The sequence below is a fragment of the Microchirus variegatus genome (genome assembly GCF_963457635.1).
Source record: "Microchirus variegatus genome assembly, chromosome: 12".
NCBI lineage: Eukaryota > Metazoa > Chordata > Actinopteri > Pleuronectiformes > Soleidae > Microchirus > Microchirus variegatus.
Genome location: NC_139813.1, coordinates 6,700,860 through 6,725,074, shown reverse-complemented (window position 1 = coordinate 6,725,074; position 24,215 = coordinate 6,700,860). Strand labels below are relative to the sequence as shown.

Sequence of the window (24,215 nt, the reverse complement as noted above, 5' to 3'; positions counted from 1 at the left end):
TAAAAGCATGCTGTCAAACTGGATGAATTAAAAGGTCAAACGCTCTGAGGGTAAAGTCATTGCTGTTTGGTTCATGTCTGTTTGGACGCTTTTACAAGATCATGTTTCTGACAGGGACATTGTTTACGCAGTAAATGAACGCCTCACTGATGGCTGTCATGAGGATTAGAGGTTGGATTTGGCAGCACAATGTAATAGTACAGCAGGGGTTGGTGCGCTGGAGCGAGAGGTCCAATAGAGGTGAAACTCTTCAAAAAATTCTGCAGGAAGTGCCAACTGAGATCAGGTTTAATCTAAACCTTGATGTGGATGTCGGTGGTTTGTTTGTGGACAAACAGTGTAAGGGCACTGACAGGTCAGAGTAACATGTCTTGGTGCTTTGCTGTTGCCATCACAAGATTCTGCTTTGATTTTTTTTTTTTTTTTTTTTTTATTTCGCCCACATATACGGTTTTAACTAAATCTGAGACTCCATTGTTGTTTCTTTTCTTTTACTAGCAGCGACAGTAATGAAGACGGGAGTAAAGGAGTAAGATGGACGACATTTTTAGAGCTGGAAGGACGGCATTTGACATTTTGCATTTCTCAGATTTTTAGCATATTTCTGAGGGATGAGGTTTGAACAAGGCATGACATATTGGAGAAGAAGGCTTGTAGGTTTTAAAGCTGTGTGAACTACAGTCGAAATACATGGTGATTAGCTTCACCTCTTAACTAAGTTAGTTGACTAAGTAAAGGGAACTGTGTTGTGAACTAACCTAAGTGTTCATGACATAGACAATTTTTCTTCTACTTTTGTTCATAAAAACGAGCCAAGCGAGATTTTTGCTCAGGTGTGTTTATATAATTGGTGAAAATGGAAACAAAAATCATGTCATCAGATTGCCTATTGGTTGTACTGAAAAAAAGGATATATACGACTCTGTATTGCATATTCTTATAGCCTTTGTATATATGTTTTAACATAGTTATGTTAACAAACAGCCTACATGCTGGTTAATACAACCTGCCGAAGTTCAAACCAAGGACTTTAATTGGGATGGAAGACTGTATTTAAAAATGAAAGGGGATTTGCGATGCTGCCACGTGATTGGTTGGTTAGATAGCGACCCCAAAATAGCATAATAATGTTACAATGATATTTTTTGTTATAAATAGTAAGTGGTTTTTGCTGAGCTGTAACACTAGAAACTAAAGTACTTCATCTCTGCAAAAAAGTCTGCATATGCCCTCACACAGGACTCCAATCTGAGTCACAATAGTGTTTGCTGGCATCTGACTCCATAGCTGGAGTAATTATGTCTTTCCTGGCAGAAATAAAACTCGATCTACTGGTTCCTCAGCACTATTCGTAAGATCTGAGACCTTAATGATCATTTTGTCTTCTTTTAGTCTGTCAACATAATGTTAACACCATAACTTTGAAACTGGAGAAAAAATATTGAACTGGTGACCTCAATGCAACACATATGGAAGTAATGTCAACTATACTAAGCAAGTAGACCTGCATGAAAAAAAAAGATCAATCAAGATGAATTAAAGGTGCATTATGTAATACATCTAAATCAACTGGCGATAAAATCCACCATATGTCACAGAGACTCAGGAATAATGTTCATATAACAAACTGAACTCACCAACAACAACAGTACAGACAAAATATTTGCATAAAAATTTTTTTTCGCAGACTGCAAATCATATTTATGTTCTGAAATCCTGTTTTGGCATGTGACGCCACCTACCGCCGTCTACCAATCATTGCAGTCAGTAGGGTCTCAGCTGCCGAGCAACCACAGGTTGCCAGTTACGTCAGAAAACGAAACCTAAAAGACCTCTGTATTTTGAATTTGAATGTAGTAAGCGTTTTTGGCCACATTCTTACATATGGCACCTTTAAACGTGCAGAAGAGATGGTTACGGTTATTCTATTTGTGTTTCTGATACACTGTCAATGCTGAATTGCTGTGTGCACTGACAAATGTTGCAACCGAATATCCCTTCCGAGTGTAATGGAGAACCAGCTGTATGTAGCCTTCAGTTAGTTTTAAGACTCAAACAGTTATTAAGATTGCCCTATTGTACGAATATGGTGTTTCAAATACTCTTCCCTCAAGGAGAGGAATTTGGCACAACACATAATATGGTACACCACACCTCCAAGACACCTCTATTACTGTATATACATACAGTGTATGAAGGCCTGCCTTCATTAAAGTACCCATCATGACAGACTTTCCTTAGTTCAATAGTCACCAAGCCCAGCTCTGCAACAGGGCAACTAAGTCATAACCATAACCTTTCACTCTCGTTCAGTCGATTCAGAGCAACCAACAAATTAGAGACGACCCTCAAGTACTGTGGTGCATCGTAGACCGAGTTGAAAGAAAATGACTCTCACATCCAAATAATCAAACCAAAAAAAAAAGCCTGTGGTGATGATGCATCTTAAATGTCATTTACAGATACTTATTCATACAAAGGCTCACAATGTTGCCATGCCCCTGGACCAATGTGCCTTCACATTGTGAGGTAACTGAAGACCTCTGCTGTCGTAAACCAGGGCGATAGCATTCGCAATCCAGTGAGAAAGCTGTCATTTAGACAGAGTTTTGCCCCAGGCTAGACAAGCTAGACAGACACTGGCGGCATGAATGCACCATGTGCAGTCTCTGTATGTGAGTAGCACAGGACACAGGGAACGCAAACTTCTCTGCTCAGCCGATGCAAACTAAGGGGTACAAAAGCTCACAAGAGCAAAAGCCACAGTCCCAGTGGCTGCAGGGACAACATTCGGCAAACACTCTGCATTCTTCTGCTGTAAAGTAACCTTGACGTGAACTGGTTAAATGAGGGGATGCACAGAGAAAGCATGAAGGTTGCTAAACCTGTTTTGAAGTTAAAGCAAGTAGCAGTGTAAACAGCAGACTCAGTGGGCTCCAATGCATATATTGCATTTATCGTATTCAGAATATTTTATTCTATTTTAAAGCCTGACCAGGGACAAAGACTGCAAATTAGCTGAAGCTAGGCATCTTATATATGCATCACATTTTCTGTGGCAATGTTGTATGTATCGTCCTGGTTAAATAAACATATAAACGGACCTAGACCGGAAGTTCCAATTAACGCTGTTTTTTAGTGTGTATCTGCGTCATTACCTCGTTTACGAAGCCCTGAAGGTTCTAAACAAACATTTCAGCCATTGCTGAGTAAAACCCGGTCCGTTTACGTAAACAACGGTTCTCCTGAACAGCGGATCCTCCTGGTCCGGGCACAAGTCCGGGTACATCCGGTTGCGTACATTGAACCGCAGAAGAAGAATAACGTCTGTTGTGGAGGTGTTTCAAGAGGGACAGTGTCTTCTGACTCTGGGTCTGACTCTGGGTCAAAGTCATAAAAGGGACTGTGGCGGGGAGTCGTGAAGAAGCTATTTTTAAACACTGTTAAAACAATGTTTTGATAATGAGTAGCAGTGCATCCACCGTTCCAGAGGGGGGAGCTGTGCTTCTGAGAGTGGGTGTGCTGACTATGTCACTTCCAGGTATTGGCCAATCACAAGACAAGTCTGTCTTCTGGGGGTGAGATTTATGTCTGAAATATCATGTCTCAGCACAGCGTCAGAAAAGAAGGATTTCGCCTCGTTTACAGCAACTCGGAGGTTTTTGACCATAAAAACAAGTTAATGTATGTAAGTAGACCTCCACAACTAACATATATGTGCACCAGGACCACTCAAAGGGAGGTTTTGATTTTAGCTCAGACTATAGCTTGCCCCGGCTCCATTTATGAACTGCATTACAAGCGGGTGAGCTCCTTTGAACGCAAACCTCAGAAACTAACTGGTCCAGGTGTAGAGCTGCATGAAAGTGCATGCCTGTAAAATGGACTGTTGCAAGCCAGTCCCTGTTCAAATCGGAGTCAAATTTGTGACACACGTGGTTGTGCAGTAGTTCCTGGTCCTAATGTCTCCTCAAAGGGACATTTAACTTGACTATGGGTGTCATGTGAATCACTTTCTCTTTTTAATCACATTATTTTGGTAACACTTTACAATAAAGTAGATGAAGAAAAGGCTAACTAATCAATGGATTACTTAATCATTAGTTAATTTGTTAATGTTAAATTAGTTCATGATCAGTTAACTATGATTAATGTACTTACTACTAGTATACTATGATATTTGATTAGGCCATCAGTTGATGTTAGTTAACCATTAACTAACGATTACATAATCTTTAGGTTATATTACTTAATGGTTACTTTTTTATGTACCTTATTGTAAAGTGTAACCCTTATGTTCATTACAGCAAAAGCAACAAGTGTTGAAGTATGTAGTAGTATGCTGTCTTTCTCCTCTTGGCATGACATCTACATTCTTTCTTCCGGTATGGTGAGAAAACACCTTTGGGATTTCAGAGGTGACTCATGTGTAGATTTAATTAATTTGACCCAGAACAAAGCTTGTGTTTCTAATTCAAACAGTAACTTTCTATTTACTTTTAGTAATAGTATTTTGACTAAAATGTCATTTAGTTTTAGTCCAATTCTAGTCATACGAGATGTTTTTTCGTTTTAGTCCACGAAATATCATCAATCTACAGTAATACAAAGAGAAACATATGTGAACACTTAAAAGAATACTCTTGGGTTGTGCTTATTTCTATAGGAACTATCAATAATTCAATGTTCAATACTTCATTATTTTCAACTCAAATGTCTGTCCTGTTCTATTTTGAAACTTACATACTGTCAGGTGTCTTCACTTCCTGCCTTCCTGTGTTTCCTGCACCATTGATGTCCTGCACCTGCTCCCTAGTGGGCTGTGACGGTACTGCAAGACATGCAAGTTCAGAAATAAAGTGGACTGATTGTTTATTAATCTGTAGTGAATATTTGTATCACTTGTTCACACGAAAACAATGATATTCATGTGAATTATTAGATATTAGATTGATAGATTTCAAAGTGGGCCCTGACATTCTTAAGTTTGGGAATAGCTGGATTAGTTGTATAAAATTGCATTCAAATAATAATAATAATAATAATAATAATAATACATGATTCACATACTAAATGGACGACTTCACAAGGAAGTCTAGAATAATTGTATTGTTTTTTTCCTGGTTATTTCATTGGTCACATTCAGAACTACTGCATAATATGGCTGCCAGGAAATATAATATCACACACACACGCCCTCTATTCTCTTCTGTTAAATACCACATTCTTTGTGAAGTGGTGGGTTCCTCTTTGACATCACTGTGACTCCAGTTTTCGGTAACTCCATGGCCCAGATCACACAAACACCCCCTACACAGAGAGAGCAATCACACACTCACACAAGTACAAGCTACACACACCGTCCACAGTCAGGTGTAAGTGGAGCTGTGTCAGCCTTCTCTGTTGCCCCATTGTAGGTAGTTAAATGAGACAGGGGACAGATTTATAACAATAGGGGCTCACCAGACTCAAATCACACAGACGTGTGTGTAACAAAACAGTGGCTGAGTCACAGAAGGGAAAATTAATAAAGGTATTAAGTATTTATTCTTTGTGAAAGAAAGCTCTGAAAGGTTCACTGCATGGCTGCCAGCAAGGACTCAAAGAAAACTGATTTCGGCCGCATGCAAAAAAAAAAAAAAAATCAAGCATCATAAGTCTGTGACGTCCCACGAATATGTTTGCTGAGTTATCTTACAATTAGACAGCATTATTTCCATGTAAAAGCTCACGTTTGTGTCCCTTTTGGTAACTGCTCACTCCCCACACCAAAGTCCAGGGAGAAAATCAACAATTTAACATTACAACACACTGGTTGTTGATTCAGTTCAAATGTGTCATTTTTTTTTTTCAAACTTTGGCCTTTGAAATGTTTGTTAGGATTAACCGATGTGAGTCAGACTTAATCAAACATGGCAACAGCAGCTAACTTGACCCCACAAGGTAAAAACGTTGATTTTATTAAGAGTTTGATATTTCTAAATACATTTAATAATAGAAGAAAATAATCTATAATTTTTACTTTGACACTGGTTTCGATCTTTATTTTTTTACACAAAACACATCTTTTGAAGTGCTTTCTATTTCAGTAACCACTCCTGACCAACAGGGGGCATGATCAGATAAGGTGGCCTGCTGCATCAAGGCCATATATCTATATTATGGCATGTATAATATTACATTACTAGAATTTCTTATTTATCCACCACATTACTTCTCATTACTGTGCTGACTCATCTGAGCCATTTCCTCCTTCTTTGTCCTCTCGGAGGTGGCTGTAAAATCCGGCAGTATCCTGCTGGTCTCCTGACTCTTCACTTTCAAAAAGGGGATCCAGCTTATCCTCAACATCTGGGAGCTCTAAAATCACATGCAGCTCATCGGGGTTCAGGATGGAGGATGGATTTTTAGGATGATCCTGATTCTCAGGTAATGTTTAAAAGTCGACAATACGGCGTCGTCTGGCATCAACCACCCTCTCTTCCCTCTTGTTTTGGGTTTTAAGTGAAAAAAAAGTCAACAACTCCAACGTTTCTCTCCAGGTGTGTCACACAGAGGTAAATTAGTAGTCACACCCCTCCCACATAAATGTGTGAAACTCTTTTTAAAGTTGTCATGCCATTGTAACATGCCCTATAATTTGGGGCATTCTTTCATTCTAGTGCTAAAATTTGTTTAAATTAATAGTTCAGCATGGATACAAGAAACACCCGATTTAAGCTTCCTACTAACAAAAGAGTCATGCCTTTATTTCACAATAGACTGCTTCCTCCTTCAAGTTAATTATTTATTGGTTTTAGTCAATTGTTTTGTGACATCTGAGTTTTAAATCCTTATTTTGGATTGACCTAGAATTAGGTTTAGTGAACCAAACTTGTCGCCATGAGGTAAAAACAGAAATTTTCACTATGGAATTTGGTGCAGGAGAGGGAGTTTTTTTTTTACAGACTTTATTTTCCAGTTGGAAAAGTCAATCTAATATCTGATGGTGAGATAAAGCACACCTATTCTGAATCTTTGAAAGTAGATTATGAGGTGAGCCTGTTACCGAGATCAGTCATCACTGTCTTGGAGAGTTTCCTGATTTGTCACAGTGTGTCATACAACCACACTTGAAGGATAACAGGGGTAAAGGTTAGGAAATGAGTAATGTTGAAGTTTGGAAGTTTACACCGAGGGGAAATTAGTTGCGTTCCATTTATGTCGGCACTTGAAACTGACTGGCTTCACTCGAGATCACCATGTTTCAGTTGAGAAGTCAGCAAACAACAACGACACAAATGCATCATGGGCCATTGTTAGCATTACAAATGAATTACAATGCTCAGTGCAGCAATATGTCTTAGAGCAGACCAAGACCGGAAGTTCCAATTAACGCTGTTTTTTAGTGTGTATCTGCGTCCTTACCTTGTTTAAGAAGCCCTGAAGGTTCTAAACAAACAGTTCAGCCACTGCTGAGAACGCTGTGTCTTATTGTAATCTCGGGCTCAGCGAGATCTCTGAAAAAACCCGGTCCGGTTACGTAAACAACGGTTCTCCTGAACAGCAGATCCTCCTGCTCTGGGCACTAGTCCGGGCACATCCGGTTGCATACATTGAACCTAAGAAGAAGAATAATGTCCGTTGTGGAGGTGTTTCACGAGCGACAGTGTCTTCTGACTCCGGGTCAAAGGTCGTCAAAGGGACTGCGGCGGGGAGTCGTGACGAAGCTATTTATAATGAGTAGCAGTGCATCCACCGTTCCAGAGGGGGGAGCTGTGCTTCTGAGAGCGGGTGTGCTGAATATGTCACTTCCGGGTACTGGCCAATCACAAGACAGTCTGTCTTCTCGGGGCAAGATTTATGTCTGAGACATGACAAGTGCTTCAAAAAGGACAGATTTCTATCGGCTCGTTTCCAGCAACTAGGAGGTTTTTGACCAAAACAAGTTCATGTATGTAAGTAGACCTCCATAACTAACATATATGTGCAACAGGACCACTCTATGTGACCTTTAAATATTAACCAGGACTGTGTATGATTGATTTACTGTGAAACAAATGCAACAGAAGTGTTAATAATGGTAAAAGAAGCAGTGGTATAGTTGCTTCAAAAAAAATCAAAATAAGGGACAACTGCACAAAGCATTATGACAAAATGTTTTTAAGTTTTTATTGGTTGATTTTTAAGAGGTTACATAGTATTAAACATACTGGTTATACATGTGAAATTTGATGAAATCATCCACTCTCCTGCCACATTTGCATCTCTCATCATCATCATCATCGTCATCTCAGACTTCCAGTAGAAAACAAAAAAGCTCACACCTTCACCTCACACCCTCATCACCACTATCATCATCATCGACAGTCCACAGCAGCACTGCCTTCACTCAGTCTGGAATACTTAAAAATAGTCTTTGAGTCCAGGGTTGTGTTCCCCCTGTGTCAGGCTAACCAGTGAGAGCTCACTTCTAGCACCAGGGTATACTGTAGCGTTCACGGCAAGTGGCTTACTGAAAACAAGAGTCTGTCATTTTCTGCTCTTGTCAAACCTGCAAAAAACATCTGCGGACCTTGATGGGCTTTGTTTGTTTCTTTTTTTTTTTTTTTTGGTGGAGCTTATTTTAAGAATGTCAAACGTGGAAGGAATTTAATTGTACGTCTTGATTTAAATCAAGTACCACAAGTAGACTTCAAGTAGAGTATAGAGTATGCATATATTACATCCCAGCCAGGTCATCTTGTAATGCCAAGCGGGGAGAAAATACATCTGAATGCCCGAGGGAACATGCCATAAAAAAAAATAAGACAAATGATAACAAAGTGATGCTACAATAAAAATAATAAAAATCCAAATAAATGTAAAAAAGTTACAACAGAAATGTTAGTATGTCAGAACTATAGAAAGGACACATGATACAATACACGTCTGCCTCTCCTTTAGAAAAACGATTAGTGCATTATCATTACATCTTAATGTGAACTACATACAGCATGTAGCAACATACATCTGCTTGAAAAACAACAGTCAGACACAAACCAAAATTAAAGATCATTTCATTCATTTCCGACGCTACATTTGTCGAAGTGTGCAGGGAGAGCGGAAAAAGACGACAAACTAAAGGATAAACCCGAAGAAAGAAGAACGAGTGGAGAGACAGGACGAGGGGTCTCCATGCACGACGGTGCGCGAAAAATGATGTCAATCATATGTTGTGGCCATCGTCTTAACACAAAATAAGGTAAGAAAAAGAGTGTTCTTTTTCCTTTCCTCCTTTACCTAATTCAGAGATTCAATGAGGACAATCACTGTAGCTGTTCTGGTGGCTCATGTTGGTGCAACACCTGAAGCTGTTTTTAAACATGAACTGAGGGTCCTGACATTACCCACCATTCACTGATGAACGCAGCAGGACATTGTATGTGTGAGATTAATTCTCAGCAGCAGGGCCATCTCTGGAGGATGTTTAGCCCTGGATCCTCCAAAAAGGCTAATTTGAGCATGCATGAGGCACAACAATTGCCCATTTGCCTGCTTATGGATTATCCAGAGTTTCTTCTGCTGCATTCTCACATGACCTACATTTCGATAATTAAGGGAAATTAAACTACGAGAGGGGAATAAAAACAAAAAGGAAGACCACAGAAAGTGTTTATGAAGGTGGTGGAGGAGGGCATGAGGACATGTAACAGAGGAGGATGAAAGCAGATTATCTGCTGTGGCAAACCCCTAAAGGGAGAAGTCGAAGGAAGAAGATACAAGGAGAGAAGAAGCAACTTCATGTGGATGTTTGCGTTCCCCTCTGTATGTGAAACTCAGGAGAATTAGAGTTTAGTGCATGTCTTAAAAGCAGATTAAACACTTTTTTTCTTAAATTTGTTATCAATCTGCAGAATTCTGAGTCAAACGGTTAGTATGTTTCCATGCAAGTTAAGTAGAGCAACAAACTTCCAATTGAACTAATGTCCTTTCCCCACATTACAATCACTGATGGGGAATCATTATATTGAATGAAGCGCACCCCCTTCCACTATGCAACGGGGGCAATATATACACCCTTTTTCTGTCAGTTTGAATCTGAATTCTATTTAGTATAATTTCAGGACTAAAAACATGTTTGCATGTATGTCGAACGTCAGGTGCAATAATACGATAATTAACTAACGCAGTAATTTGTTTTTTTTAGCCTTTTTTTGACCAAACACAAACAGTTCAATGCTAAGCAATACTGTATATCATAAAATTGATTGATATTGTAAATATTATTCTAACATTACTCTTAATATTGGCTTTTCTCATTTGTGTAAAATTATTGTTTTTGATGTATGGCTATGGATGCAAAGCAGCAGGTCAGCTCCCTTATCTGATGCTGCCACCTGTTGGTCTGGCAGACTGTTTACTAGGCAACCTACATACTGTATGATCTCTTCAGGTTCAGGCAGAGCAAGAGAAGGAAGCAAAAAAAAAAAAAAGAAGAAGAAAGAATTGGGTGAGTAAGGGGGACGACAAGGTCAGGAACATGATTTATGGGTCAGTTCACACCCGGACAAAATACTTGTGAATGCGGTTCATGGGAACTTTGAAAACCAAAGCTTTATACCAGTGTCGTGTAGAGCTATAGCTTATTGTCTCTGTAGTCAACTTAGTGATGACTGCCATGTTCCTTTGTAACACTGAAATTGTGTTGATGTCAAGAAAAGTGTCAATGACTGGCAAAGCCAAATAAAAAAATAAAAAATAAAAAAACAACCTTGCAAGATGTAGGTGTCGTCCAGTTTAGATGAAGAAAGTGCTTAAGTGTGTGTTTAATGGTGTTTACAGCTGAAGAAGGTGTATAATATATGTACAACACCACCTTTAACAAGGCTGCACATACTTAAGGAAAGTGGATAAAGTTTCACCTCATAGTGTTTTCATTATACTGATAGTTGACCCTGTATCATGGTGGAGGATGGAGGAGAAATAGACCACACAAAGGAGGGAGACTGGAGGGTAAATAATAAAGAATTTAAAAAAGTAATTGAAGGGAGTAGCCACTCATGTGACGCTCATGTGACAATAACACAACAGCCCCTGCCAGATCTAGTATCAACCCAAGCTAATTCTGAACAACACCAGTTATGATTAATCTCTGCCACTTGGCTAATATCATGTACTGACTGTCTGTGACCGTCTGTGCCGTTTCCTCTTCTCCTCCGTCCTCCACTACAACAGGTCGGGGAGGTGGCTGTAGACCGAGTCCAGCAGCGTCTGACTGGCCTCCTGACTCTTTATTCCAGCAATCTCAAAAAGGCGATCCAGCTTGTCCTCGGCGTCGGGGATCTCCTCGATCACGTGTAGCTCTTCTGGGTTGAGGATGTGCAGCATGTCGTCGAAGATGGGCTGCAGGTCACACGGGTCCAGACGCACCTGCCGCAGCACAGTGTCTTTTTTCTCTGGAGAGAGAGACCACGAAGAAAAAGAGTTCAATTGATACCAGTGTGTCTTTGGTCAAGGGAAAGAGCACGATGGAGGCAGACGATCCAATGTAGTGCCCCCTTATGGGAGAAGCTAAAAGAAGAAGGTCAATGAGTGTCTGGACAGACTTTACCACTATCCAAATTTAGATAATATAGTCTCCACTTCATTCACTAGAATCTCTTGCTCAGACTGTGGGAAATTCCTTTTATTTCCTTTGTTCATTGCATTATTTGATCGAAAAGGTGAATCTCAGGGCCTATTTCAATTGATTTGCATATGTAAATGGAGGCGTGGACAGGGAGGAGTTTGGCACCTCTGCATGTGCGCTCAGATCCACGTTGATTTGGGACGTACAAAAGAAAAGTGCTTGGATCCATGCGTGCGCACACTTTGGCTGGCTTTACACTGCAACGGTTCCGGGTGAAACCGACAAAATATTTTATCAGATGTGCCTTTTTGGGGCTTAAAAGCGCAAAAAAATAAACGCACCCTCCAGAGTGGAAATTAAAACGCTCCGCCGTCGCGTTCCCGTCTAAAGGGTTGAAAACGCAAAAGTGTTCTCTGAGCTGCTCACGGTGGCTATGCTCTTGTACGCGTTGACGTCAGATCCATGTGCAGTACTGCCAAACAACAACAAACATGTCGGATTATATCCATCAGTCGGACATTCAAGTTGCCTTAGCTGCTCTGATACCTATCCAGGAGTCATTTCAGCAATTACGCCGAGTTAATGTTTTGGTTTTCGACTGTGGGCTACTCAGCAATACTAGAGAGAAGTAGAAGGACATGCGCACGCTCCTGGTGTTGTTGTATGTCAGTGCTTCACAGCGCCACCTAGCCACCTGGCATGCATACTACATCAAATTTCACACACTTTTGGCTCGTCGCGTGCATGCAGATTTCCACCCAAAGACGCTCGTCTAAACGCGAAATAAAAAGTGGGAACGCAACGCCACTTTTGCGGTTTGTGTTCAGATCATTGTCGTGTAAAGCTAGCCTTTGATACATCTGAATTTATTTTACGCGCATGACAGTTTCTGGGTTTTTGGCGTAAGCCAAGTTTCAGTAGGAAATCCACGCAAGTCTTTGTACATGAGGCCCCTGGAGAGCACAGCCCTCGTTTGATTATATGCACAGAGCCGCAAAAAGGCGGGCTGGCTTCTTGAAAACCAGATGGTCAATTTCACCTCTGCATTCAAACAACATCCTTCGCGGAAAATGTTAGAAAAGTATCAATAAGTGCAACAACAAGTATCGATAAGGACAATTGGTGTCACTATCGAAATCTGATAGTCCTTATCACAGTTTTTAGTTTAAAGCTGTGAAAAGTCTGTAAAATCCTTCAAATTTGCTCTAACAAGTTGAAGTCAAAACAAGTTTTAAATTCCAGCTTTAATCAAGATAGGAAAAGTTTAGATGAATAACTGATGAGGCATAAACAAATACAGGTCACTGCGACTGACTTCTCTCACGGACACCCTAGGCATTTTGTGTTATCTGCCCCACTGATAAGAAATGAGAGACGAGTGTGAGAAGACAATGTGTCCACATCAGATGAAGACAAAATGCAGTGGACTTGCCAAGTGAAACCCTACTATGATAAAAATCAAATGACAAACACAAAAACACACTTTCCCTGTGTCATCTTTTCAGGTATTTTACACAGACTGACCTGTATTTTTACCATAAATCTGAATTATTTATTATGAATGTGATTCTTATTTCTTTGTAGTCTAGTATAGTATTTATAGATTAGGAGTGACACGATGGTAGTATTTACACACAGTTCACATTGTCACCACCATCATACACTGGAATGTAATTTTATTTTTGAAGGTGCAGAGACCCATTCACTCTTGGGTTATTACAGCAATATGGCAAACCCTTTTTTTTAGAGAAAAGAAGGAGGATTAGCAGAGAGTGTACTCCCTGAAAATATGAGTATGTATTTTTCTAGCATTAGCCCCAGGAAAGAGGTCACCAGCTGTAAACAAAAACGACTGTCTGCTCCCTGTGTGTCCTCTTACCTTTGGTAATGAAGGAGCCAGTCCTGCTGAGGCCAGAGTCTTTGCTGGAGGTGGAGTCGCAGCGCAAGAGAGGTTCAGATTCGTCGGGGAAGAAACCTTTGCTGCGGTCCACCGGCGACTGCTCCACACCTACGCCACTGGAGGCCCCCACGCTACCACTGCCGCTACTGGCGCGGCTGCTGTTGCTGGCGGGGGACTCTGGCACCTTGCGGACGGGACTGAGGCTTTGGCTTACATTCACTGAGGTCATCAGCTGGTTGATGTCAAACTGTAGGTGACAAAAAAAAAAGGAAATATTAGGGAGTGATAATCTACAGATACTGTAATAGACTGACTGTATTTGTAGGGTGTTAGGTACATTAATGGACAGCACTTTGGGTTTATTTGTCTATAATTGTGCACGTCGCAGGAGAGCTTACAGTAACAGATGAAACGAAGCAAAACCACAGTAAATTGTGAGGGCAGTATAGAGTCAATAGTCCAATCAGTCAGGTAAAACCAAGGAGAAGAGTCAGGCATTTAAAAAGGGCAGAATGTTTCGTAGAGCTTCCCTGTGAGCAGAGTCGTTTCTTGCTATGCAGACTATGCAGCCGCATAGCGTCCCACAGCCACCAGGGGGCCCCCAAGCTGCAAGTTCAGACTCATATTTTCTTATATTTTTGAGAATCAAAAGTACCTGTCTTTATTTGCATGTATTGCATGCATTCATTATAAATATATTTGCAAAGCATGTAAGTGTTTGTTGGGTAATCAGGTAAAAATCCCATTATAATCCATTATATTTATTAAGTAAGTTTAGTTTTTTTTCTTTTTTACTGTTTTTGAATCGTGGGTTAAAACTGTTTTATGTTATGCCACCTTGTTATGCTACCTTAATATTTATTTTAAACATTTTTCAAGAACAAACTGTATCTGTTGCATTTGTGAATGTACTCTAGAGTGTTTTCCTCTTAAAATGTAACAAGAGTTAGGAATCTATACCTCGAGTTTGAAAAAAATAGAGGCCCCCAAATAGTATCTCGCATAGGGCCCCCAGACAGCTAGAAACGGCCCTGCCTGTGAGATGGTATTAAACATCCTTTTATATGATGTTAAAAGGATGACTTACACTCAGTGGTCTTAAATTCCACCACCGCTAACAACAAACACAGCTAACCACCCCAAAATCAACACAAATAGAATGCAAACATGACAAAAAATAAAGACCACTCCCAACAGCTACAGCAACATTGTATGGCACTATATATTCAGTTCATAGACAAACTACCACTAAAATTGTCTACCTCTGTCCTTCTTCCACATTTGACCCCTTCACTCCTAGTTTTCTCATCTTCATCCCCAGTCCTTGTTTTTTTCCCCCCTCTATGTTCCACTTTTCCATCTTTCTTCTTCAGTCTGTCCTGTTTCTGAGTTAAAATGTAAGTCCAGCTCCTTTAATCCCATGTTTGCCCCAATCGAACTCTCTTTCTCTCAGCACCCCCTCTAGTGTAGCAGTAAACCTGTGGTTTGAACTGGTAGCGGCTGGTTTGCAGACCATGCCTTGTTATTCTCAGTGTGATTCAGCCCAAGCGTAAGGGTCACAGCAGCACAGGCGTCATTTCATTTATATTCTAAATGAAAAACTGAGCTGTGAGAGGAGAGAGTCATTTTAAAAATTGCCAAAATTCTTTTTGATTTTCTGGTTGATTTGGGTCCTGACAAAAGTCTGACCTCCAACAGGACACAGAAAAATCCCCACTGTGTTCTTTCTCTTGTGTTTTCTTTCTCTCTTTCTCTTTCTCATAATGTCTGGGTCACTGCGCTGCAGAGTGATTCTTACAGAACAAAGACGCCGTGTCTCAAATACGCACGCAGTAGCTCACAGCTGCAACTTTCACAGAGCAGCAGATGTGACAGGGACAATTTTAGTTTATAGGAGCACATGCAGAAAACAAAAAATCATCCCCAGGAGAGAGGATGAATTTAGCAGCCTTTAGACACAGGAGGTCTATGGATAAGTGAGTACACAAAAACATTTGATATTCATCTTTTGTGGCAGAGGTTTAACACCTTCAGCAATAAGTGGTTTTCAGCCGTTTTGGCACAAGAATAAGAAAAGTTGTCATTAAAAATGGACCTCAATTTTATTTTTTTGACCATGGCTTTCACAATATGAATCTACAATGTCAGGTAGATTAAGTTATTATGTTTACAAATGGACTTGGAGAAATAATAACCAGAGATATTTTCCCAGCCACATTGTGTTTCACACAGACTGTACATTAAAAGAAAGAAAAATGGATGTAGTCTTTGAGTCTGGAATATGAAGCCAACGAGGAAGTGCCTGAACATGTATTCTCTGAAAATGGCCACCAGGGGACACTTGTTGCAAACATTGTACCAAATTCATCTAAATCAGTGATCATGGAGGGATTTCCTGGGAGGACATGACGTCACTCGGGGTTCCCGTTTAGTAACCGTCACGTTTCATTTTTGAAATTTCTGAAACCACGATTTCAAGAGAATCACGTTAAAGCTCCTTCCGCAGCTACTTCACAGCTACTTCCACAGACACTTCCCACAGCAGCGGACGGGGCCGAACCGGGTGTGATGCAGGTTGACGTAGTGCTGTCCGTGGTGCTGGATCCTTAAATGAGTATCAGCACCACGATGAACATCATGAATTCAGTTCAAGGTTATATAATTATAATGATATATAAAGTAAACTGTATGGGTCTTGGTTTGGCAGCTGAACAGCGCATGAGCGTATACTCTACCGTCTCATTCCAGAAGATATTTCCTGAACTTGTCCTTTTTTCCAGCATTGCAGAGGTAGTAGATGATCATGAATGAATATCACGTCATCAATCTTGAAAGGGTTCGTCAAGGTGGTTGAATTTGAAGCATAAGCAGATCTTAAAGACAATCTCTCCAACTCTCAACACTGCCACCATTTTTTTTTTGTTGTTGTTGTTTTTTTTTTTCAGGACAGTGTGCACGTACAATAATCATTTAAAGGTGCATTATGTAATAAATCTAAAGCAACTGGCCATAAAATCCTCCTAATATGTCACAGAGACTCAGGAATAATGTTCATATAACAAACTGAACTCATCAACAACAACAGTACAGCCAAATATTTGCATTAAAAAAATCTTTTGCAGACTGCAAATCATGTTTATTTTTGGAAATCATGTTTTGGCATGTGGCGCCACCTACCGCCGTCTACCGATCATTGCAGTCAGTAGAGTCTCAACTGCCAAACAACCACGGGTTGCCAGTTACATCAGAAAACGAAACCTAAAAGACCTCGGTATTTTGAATTTGAATGTAGTAACTGTGTTGGGCCACATTCTTACATATGGCACCTTTAAATAAAATGAAAAGTTGGGTGTCAGTACATTGAGACGAGCGTGCGCACAGACATCCGCTGCGTTCACACGTGACATGATACTTAGGCGTAGGCGACACAGTTAAGGCGTTTTAGTATAGTGTGCTGGCATAAAATGCCCCTGATATAAAATGCCCCTGATAGTGTGCGTGCGTGCGCGTGCACACAAAAACATACACTGGGCACACAGCCCAGCTCTCATACGACGAACACACGCACACACAGAGTTGGCAGACTGCAGTAGGGTGACCTACACAGAAACACACACTGGGAAAACTTTCATTAATTAGATCAAAAATGTTACAGGAAAGAATCTCACCCGGCTGTAACGATTCCCTCACTGATGAGCCATTATCTGAGTTGCAATTAATCGCAAGAGAAACTTACTCAACGCCCAATCCCACTGTGAAGAGACTCTGTGATGTCATGACACATTCAGCCCTCACCACTGAAGTAGATCTGCTCCCAGACTGCACTGAAGTCTACTTAACGTCAAAATACACTCACAAACAGATGCACATCATCACTTTAAGTTAACTTTAATAGAATCAAACGCAGTTTCTGGGAAACTTTGGTCTTTTCTTCCCACAAAGCGATGGATGTGGTTTTGATTTAACCATCACATGGGGCTCGTTATGGATGCGACTGAAAGCCACCTAATGGGAACTGAGTCATTAACACCCAATTAGGGTAGAATTGCATGTGACTGTGCATGATTGTGGCAGGAAGGGAAAAAATGACTGTTGCAGGTTTTCTTTCACTTTGTACAGTGGAGGGAAGAGGGCACATGAGGAGAGTAGATGATAAATGTCAATCTGTGTCACTGGACTACACTTTCCATTTGAAAATGTTTGTAATGCATAATAATAATTGTGTCAGACTAAATAAAAGCAGTACTCATTCATTCATTCATTCATTGTCTACCAGGGTCACACCCTAGACAGATCAGACAAGGGTAACATATGCACATACCTGCCTAATTTTGTTTAAATAATTCTTGCACACTTTCTGTAAATCATATAAACTTTATTTCACTTCTCACATACTGTGATTGTCTCCTACATGATATAGTTCACTGAAATTTCTTATTCAAACGACCAATGATTTATAAAGTGAAATCATGAACACTTACAGGGGTGCCCAACATTTTGCATTCCACTCTAACTAAAGTAATCATCAACTATTTTGATCCTCAAATAATCACTTTAAGGAGGCTTAATAAGTTCTCTGATTTAAGTTCTTCAATGTGAGTACATGTATATTTTTGTTTGCTCTTCCATGACTCTAAAATGAAAATCTTTATTTTGTGGACAATTCAAACATGGCTGCAGCCACACAAAGGTCAGTTTTATCAAGATGAACTGCAGAGAAGAACAGACTAAGAGAGACTTGTGATCTGCTTCTCTAGACATTATTATCCTGGACTCTGTTAAACAGCCATTAAAGGTCATTTCAAAGCCGTCGTCCCTGTTTGACATTTTCAACAAAACTCTACAAGTATTCTGGATCCTCTCTGTGTTGATTATGAAACAAAAACCAGAACAACAGAAAAAGAAAAGGTGTACAGTCTTCCCCCTCTGCTAATTTGATGTGTTTTTTTTAACTCACCTCCCTCAGGAGGACAGCTCCATCTGCTCCAGTCTGACATGATGCATCCATTAGCCACTCACAGGAGACTTATCGAGCATGGCTGCGCTTAACTCACCTATTCTGATGTTCTGATGCCCTGGGACAGGAACAGCAATGTCTCTATCTAATATCACTTGTCTAGATTAAAGTCCATGTAAAGCAAATGCTGATATTTAGAGTTATATAGAGATTTAAATTGACACTTTGACTCTTAATCCCAGTTGAGCTTGTGTTTTATTATTATTATTATTTTAATGGGTGAAAGCCATTTTATTTTCTTTATTATATGTTGTTTCTATTGCAACGTTTTACTAGTTTTTTGTTTGTTCTTTTTTAAATTATTGTCATTATTATTATTCTAACCTTATTGCATAAGTTCAGGTCAAGCAACATCTGCCTGCTTCAGTCTCCAAAAGTGTGAGTGTGCATTTGTGTGTGTGTTTTTTTATCATTTATATTTAGTATAATGGCAAGCCATTTTCCTGGTGGTTGAGATATTTATATGGTTTATGTGGACTTTGATATGTCCATTTGTAGCCCTGCATAAAATCATTTAGGATACAGTGCATACAAGCTTAAACAAAATACATTAAAATGTATTAAAAGCTCATGAAAAAAAGGGAAGTTTAAAATTATTAATTTTTTTTTTAATTATTATTATTTTAATGTTGTAAAAATGTATGTACAATATAATATGCACAGTTTAATAATTAAGAGAAGTAAACTAACTTTTAACTGTAAATACTACTTACAGTACATGAAGTGACTAAGAATCTACAACTCCGCAACTGTGGTGATTTATTCAATCAAGGTCATATCTTGATTGAATAAATGATGACGATTGAAGAACACTTCCTCGGCGGACACTTCAGCTCACAGAGGGAGAAGTTAAGAGTGAACAGAGAGGTTGAAACTGTCGCTGTTGCTCTTCTGTCTGGTTCCAACTCGGCAGCGGCTGACGTAAAAATAGAAACGTCACCCATGCAGCTGACGCTCACTTGTTACAGTGGCAATTGCGGCAATACTGTGACTGATGGGAGGTTGTATTGTTTTGGTAGTATTTGATTTCTAATGCAGTTCAGCCCAGCAATGGTAAAAGTGTTTCCATATAGTGTGCTAATATGAAGATAATGTTACAGTAATTCCATTATTTCCAAAGTTATATCCATGTAACAGCATGGTACTGACAGTTAATACAGGTTACTATCAGTGTAACATCCATCCATCCATCCATTACATTACATTACATTACATGTCATTTAGCAGGCACTTTTATCCGAAAGCAACTTACAATTGAGTACAACCAGCCAGGGGCGGAGTTGAACTTGTGACCATGATGTCTCCTGCACCACTGAGCTACTTCACCCCCCCATTTCTACCACTTTATCCTGCTGACATTACAACCTGGAGAGGTCGTCAGTCCATCGCAGGGCCAACATACAGAGACAAACAACTATTAAATTCACAACAATGGTCAATTTAGAGTGTCCGATTAACCCAATTTGCCTTTTCCTCCCCACTGTGGGAGTACGCAGAGGTAACTTTATTGCTGAGAGGCAACAACGCTAGCTACTGCACCACCAAGCTATCGTCCAATATGTCCAATAATCTCACTCATAAATATTCCAGTTCTGTGCAACAATGCTGTACACTGCGCCCAGCATTACTGTAGTGTGTTTATGGCATTATTATAAATTACTTGTTCTACTTATGTGCTTATTTTTTTTTAATACTGTTTTTATAAAGTGTGTTCATACCCAATGCTAATGTTAGATTATGTTTTTCAAAGCAAAAATGGGCAGCACCTGTAATTTAATTGCATAACACGTATAATGACAATAAAGCTTTTCTCCTCCCACAAATGAATTACTTGGTGATAACTATAGAAATAAGATGGTATTACATCAACACTACGTCTGTATGATGTAATTACACAGTTATAATCATACAATTACCATATTGTTGCTGTTGTGTAACATCTGGTTTATCTGGCTCAATAACTTGATTAGCATTGTGATGTTTTCTACAGTTTGAAGAATGGAATCAGACACGACTGAAATTGAACAGATAAGAGTGACAGAATAGAAGTCAGTGTACAGAAAGGACAACATTTAAAGCAGAACTATGCACGATTGTTACCCTCATTTAACAGCATCAAAGTGATGGTCAAATGTTTTGATTGGGAGATCGGGGGCTGTCTCCACTCCCCCTACCATCTGTTGGTGGGCCGCCGACCCAGAGTCCTCATGATGTCCGTCAGCCATCAGTGACGTCTATCCACCCAAACTCAGCTCTCCAAATTCAGGGGTAAGTGAAGGCCAGACGAGCTCTTCCACACAAACCTATAATAATCTTTTCTTTATAGATGTGCCTTTGTGCACAACACTAATGCATTATATGAATATCTTATCTACAACAACATCCTATGAGACCAACCAGTTGCTGGGGATCATTTGCTGATTATTAAACTGTGGTGAAAGGCCAAATTAATGGTAGGTGATACCTGAACAAAAAGTTGACTGTGCGGCACTCACCCTGTGTCCTGAAGGTGACATTGCTCTGCATCTAAACTGCAAAAATTTTGAAAGGAAACGTAGATGGGATCAAATAATATTGACTATTATGTATCAATATATCAGGAAATCATATCAAATAAGTCCCCACTTATGTACATTTTATGTTAAGATGTACTCGAACTTAAATGTCCAGTGGCTTGGATTTGGGGCATCTGCCAACGGAAATATATTATTTAAAATGTCATTGGCCTTCTGTCACCTGAAGATTAATAACCGATGTGCTTAAATTACCTCAAAAGTAGCCCTTTATATTACAGAAGTGGGTCCTTTTCCATGGACTTAATCAACTTGTACCACCAGGTTTGTACAGAACAAATCCAACAATGGCTTTTTGTTTTCTTAAAGTACCTGAGGAACACTTTCCTTGCTGTTCATATTGGATAAAAAATCATGACGGGAAAGGTATTGAGATGTTTGCAATATGCAAATTGACCCATGACACCACTAATCTTGCTCAATGGTCCTTTGAGTGGAAGGAAACAATAAGAAAAGAACAATATCACCGTAACAATCGGCACCTGGACAAGGGGGCGCTCGCTCGATTACATGTGGGCGCAGCACCCTTGTTTGTTCCCCGGTTTAGAAAAATCTGTGGTGTATTTTTAAAAAAAAAGGTATTTATTTAAAATGAATAAACAAGCCACACTTAGCCTGGCGGGGGGGTCAAGTAAAGCCTGACGGGCTTATAAGGCACTGGGGGAAACCCTGCTAGATATGAATCTCTGGCAAATTAGAAGGGAAAAAAAAGAATGAAAGTGGATGGTGATGAAAGATCCAAAATAGTCAAGCATGTGCGTTCTTAGAAAACGACCAACAGCAGGGAGCTCAGACGTGAGGTGTTTCCTAAATTACAGTCATCCGGCTGCACACATGAATCAGGCTGCGTGTGTGTCAGCATGTGTGCCGGAGCCTGAAAATGAGACGGATACAGGTTTGAGTTTGTGAAACTTAAGTGCACTATAAAAATAGCTTGGCACCTATGGAAGCAATTTATAGAAGAGCAAAGGCACGTGTATTCACAGACAGTGTTTCTGTTTGCTTAAGTGCCTGTTAAATACTAACAAATGGAATGTCAGTCTGTATGTCTATAAGTTAATCATGTAACTGTTTAATCTTGGTGACTTGCGCAGCGCTGACTCTTTTTTGGTGTTTGGATAGGAAATCCAAGAGATTTTGGCAAAGATGCAAGACAGACCTCACTAAAAGTGCCACGTCAGCCCCCTCACACAGCAAACGTGAACTACACTATTAAAAAGTTTTACCATTCGACAAAGGGAAGCCCCAAATCTACAAAGAGGCAACTAAAGGATATTTAAAAAATTATTACATGATTAAAATGTAGGTTGTAATTAAAAAAAGAGATAATTCAACAAGTATAGTTGCTCTAATACCCTATTCCCACTGGTCAAAAAACTATTTAATCTGGAGTTTAAAAGGGGTTCCTACTAATGAATTGAATTGAATTGAATTGAATTGAATTGAATTGAATTGAATTGAATTGAATTGAATTGAATTGAATTGAATTGAATTGAATTGAATTGAATTGAATTGGCATTCACTCCCGTTTTTTATTACACACAATGCTACAACAAGGGTTCATCTCCAGCCTATAGTATAGGTATTTATCTAGTAATCCTTAATTTTTATAACTGTGCTCCAGTCAGTGTAAAAAAGGTCAACTGCTTCGAGTAAAAGGTAACACAGCTTCCAGGTGAAGAGAAACTGATAATGGCAGGAGACTGCTGGAACATGACAAGAACCTAAAAAAAAACCTCACCCACTTCCTCTCTCCCCAACTCACTTGTCCCCCAAAAGTATTTTCCAAGCCTCCTCAGTGTACACAGTCTGCGAGCGAGAGTGTAATTAATCTTCAAACAGCAAATCGTTCAGCTGAAGGCAGTCGTGGCTTTAATGTGAGGATTGTGGCTGAACCACAGGAACGTGTTTCAGTGGGACACACCGGAAATCTTTCCTCACAGATAAGATATCGATGGAAGAGACACTAAGAACAGAGTGTACTGAGGCTTGTGTCGTGTTGGCACCGACAGGAGGCTTATGTTCCCTGACAATAGTTTTGTGGTGATTGTGATGAGTCCAGGACCGACTCAAATCCTGACTTTCAGAACTGGTGACTCAACTTGAACACCGATTACTCAGATTTGCTTGTTTGTTTTGGTCAAACTTGAATAAGATACTGAAAACTGGACTGCTAGGTCAGGCATGTGTGTTCACCAGCCTATGTGTAGTTTTATGAGTTAGTGCTAAAATACTTAAATCATGAGCTTTGCTTGACATCAAATCTATCCTGATTTATACTCCATCACATGACACTTAAATATCTCGAGTGACAGAAATTGATATAAAAAAAAAAATGCAGAGGTGGAAAGTAACGAAATACATTTACTCAAGTTACTTTATTGAATACTTTATTTGTGTATTTTGTATTTTTTAAGTACAATTTAAAATCAGGATTTTGTATTTTACTTGAGTACGTATTGACTCAAGTGTTGTACTTAGTTACTTTATAAATCCTATCCGTTACTGAGTAAAAATAAAAATTCAGCACAATGAAGACCTACAGGGGGAAAAATATACACCAGAACCAGACGAATGATGATGTGATTAGCACCAGCACTGGTGCGTGAACATAGAGGGCGCGCGCCAAAAGTGACGTAATATCCTATGTCGCGCCGGGCGCGTGAGCTCTGACCCCTTGTCATATTTCTACTACCTCACACCCCACACAAAGTAACTAAGTAACTTTTCCTTAAAGTGCATTTCAAATGAACTTCTTTTCACTTCTACTTGAGTACATTTTCAGATGACTACCTTTACATCTACTTCAGTAATATTTCATCAAAGTATTGGTACTTTTACTTGAGTACAATATTTTTGTACTTTTTCCACCTCTGAAAAATGTTGCACAATGGTTTCATCTTGTTATGCACCTGAAAATGTTTCTTGTGTTGCAGACAGTAATACTTTGTCCCCATCACCATGAAAAACACCTAATCTTCTACTCACACATTGTTTACCGCTTTATCCTCCTCATGAGGGTTGTGGGGGCTGGAGCTAATCCCAGCTGTTTTAGGGCAAAAGGCCTTTGACAGATCACCAGTCCATCGTATGGAGATGGACATAATAATAGAGATGGACAACCAAATCCACCAG

The 24,215-nt window shown here is 39.7% G+C and overlaps 1 protein-coding gene across 1 annotated transcript in view; it reads right to left on the bottom strand.

The window, feature by feature from the left end:
* Nucleotides 1–11,187: 11,187 nt before the first annotated feature.
* Nucleotides 11,188–24,215, bottom strand: part of tnfrsf21 (tumor necrosis factor receptor superfamily, member 21) — a gene marked incomplete at both ends in the record, with an annotated part of 44,384 nt that continues 31,356 nt past the window's right edge. Inside the window, 2 exons of the mRNA XM_083898960.1 lie at nt 11,188–11,417; nt 13,470–13,737. Coding sequence (XP_083755086.1) covers nt 11,188–11,417; nt 13,470–13,737 — 498 coding nt within the window. The remainder of the gene's footprint in view (nt 11,418–13,469; nt 13,738–24,215) is intronic.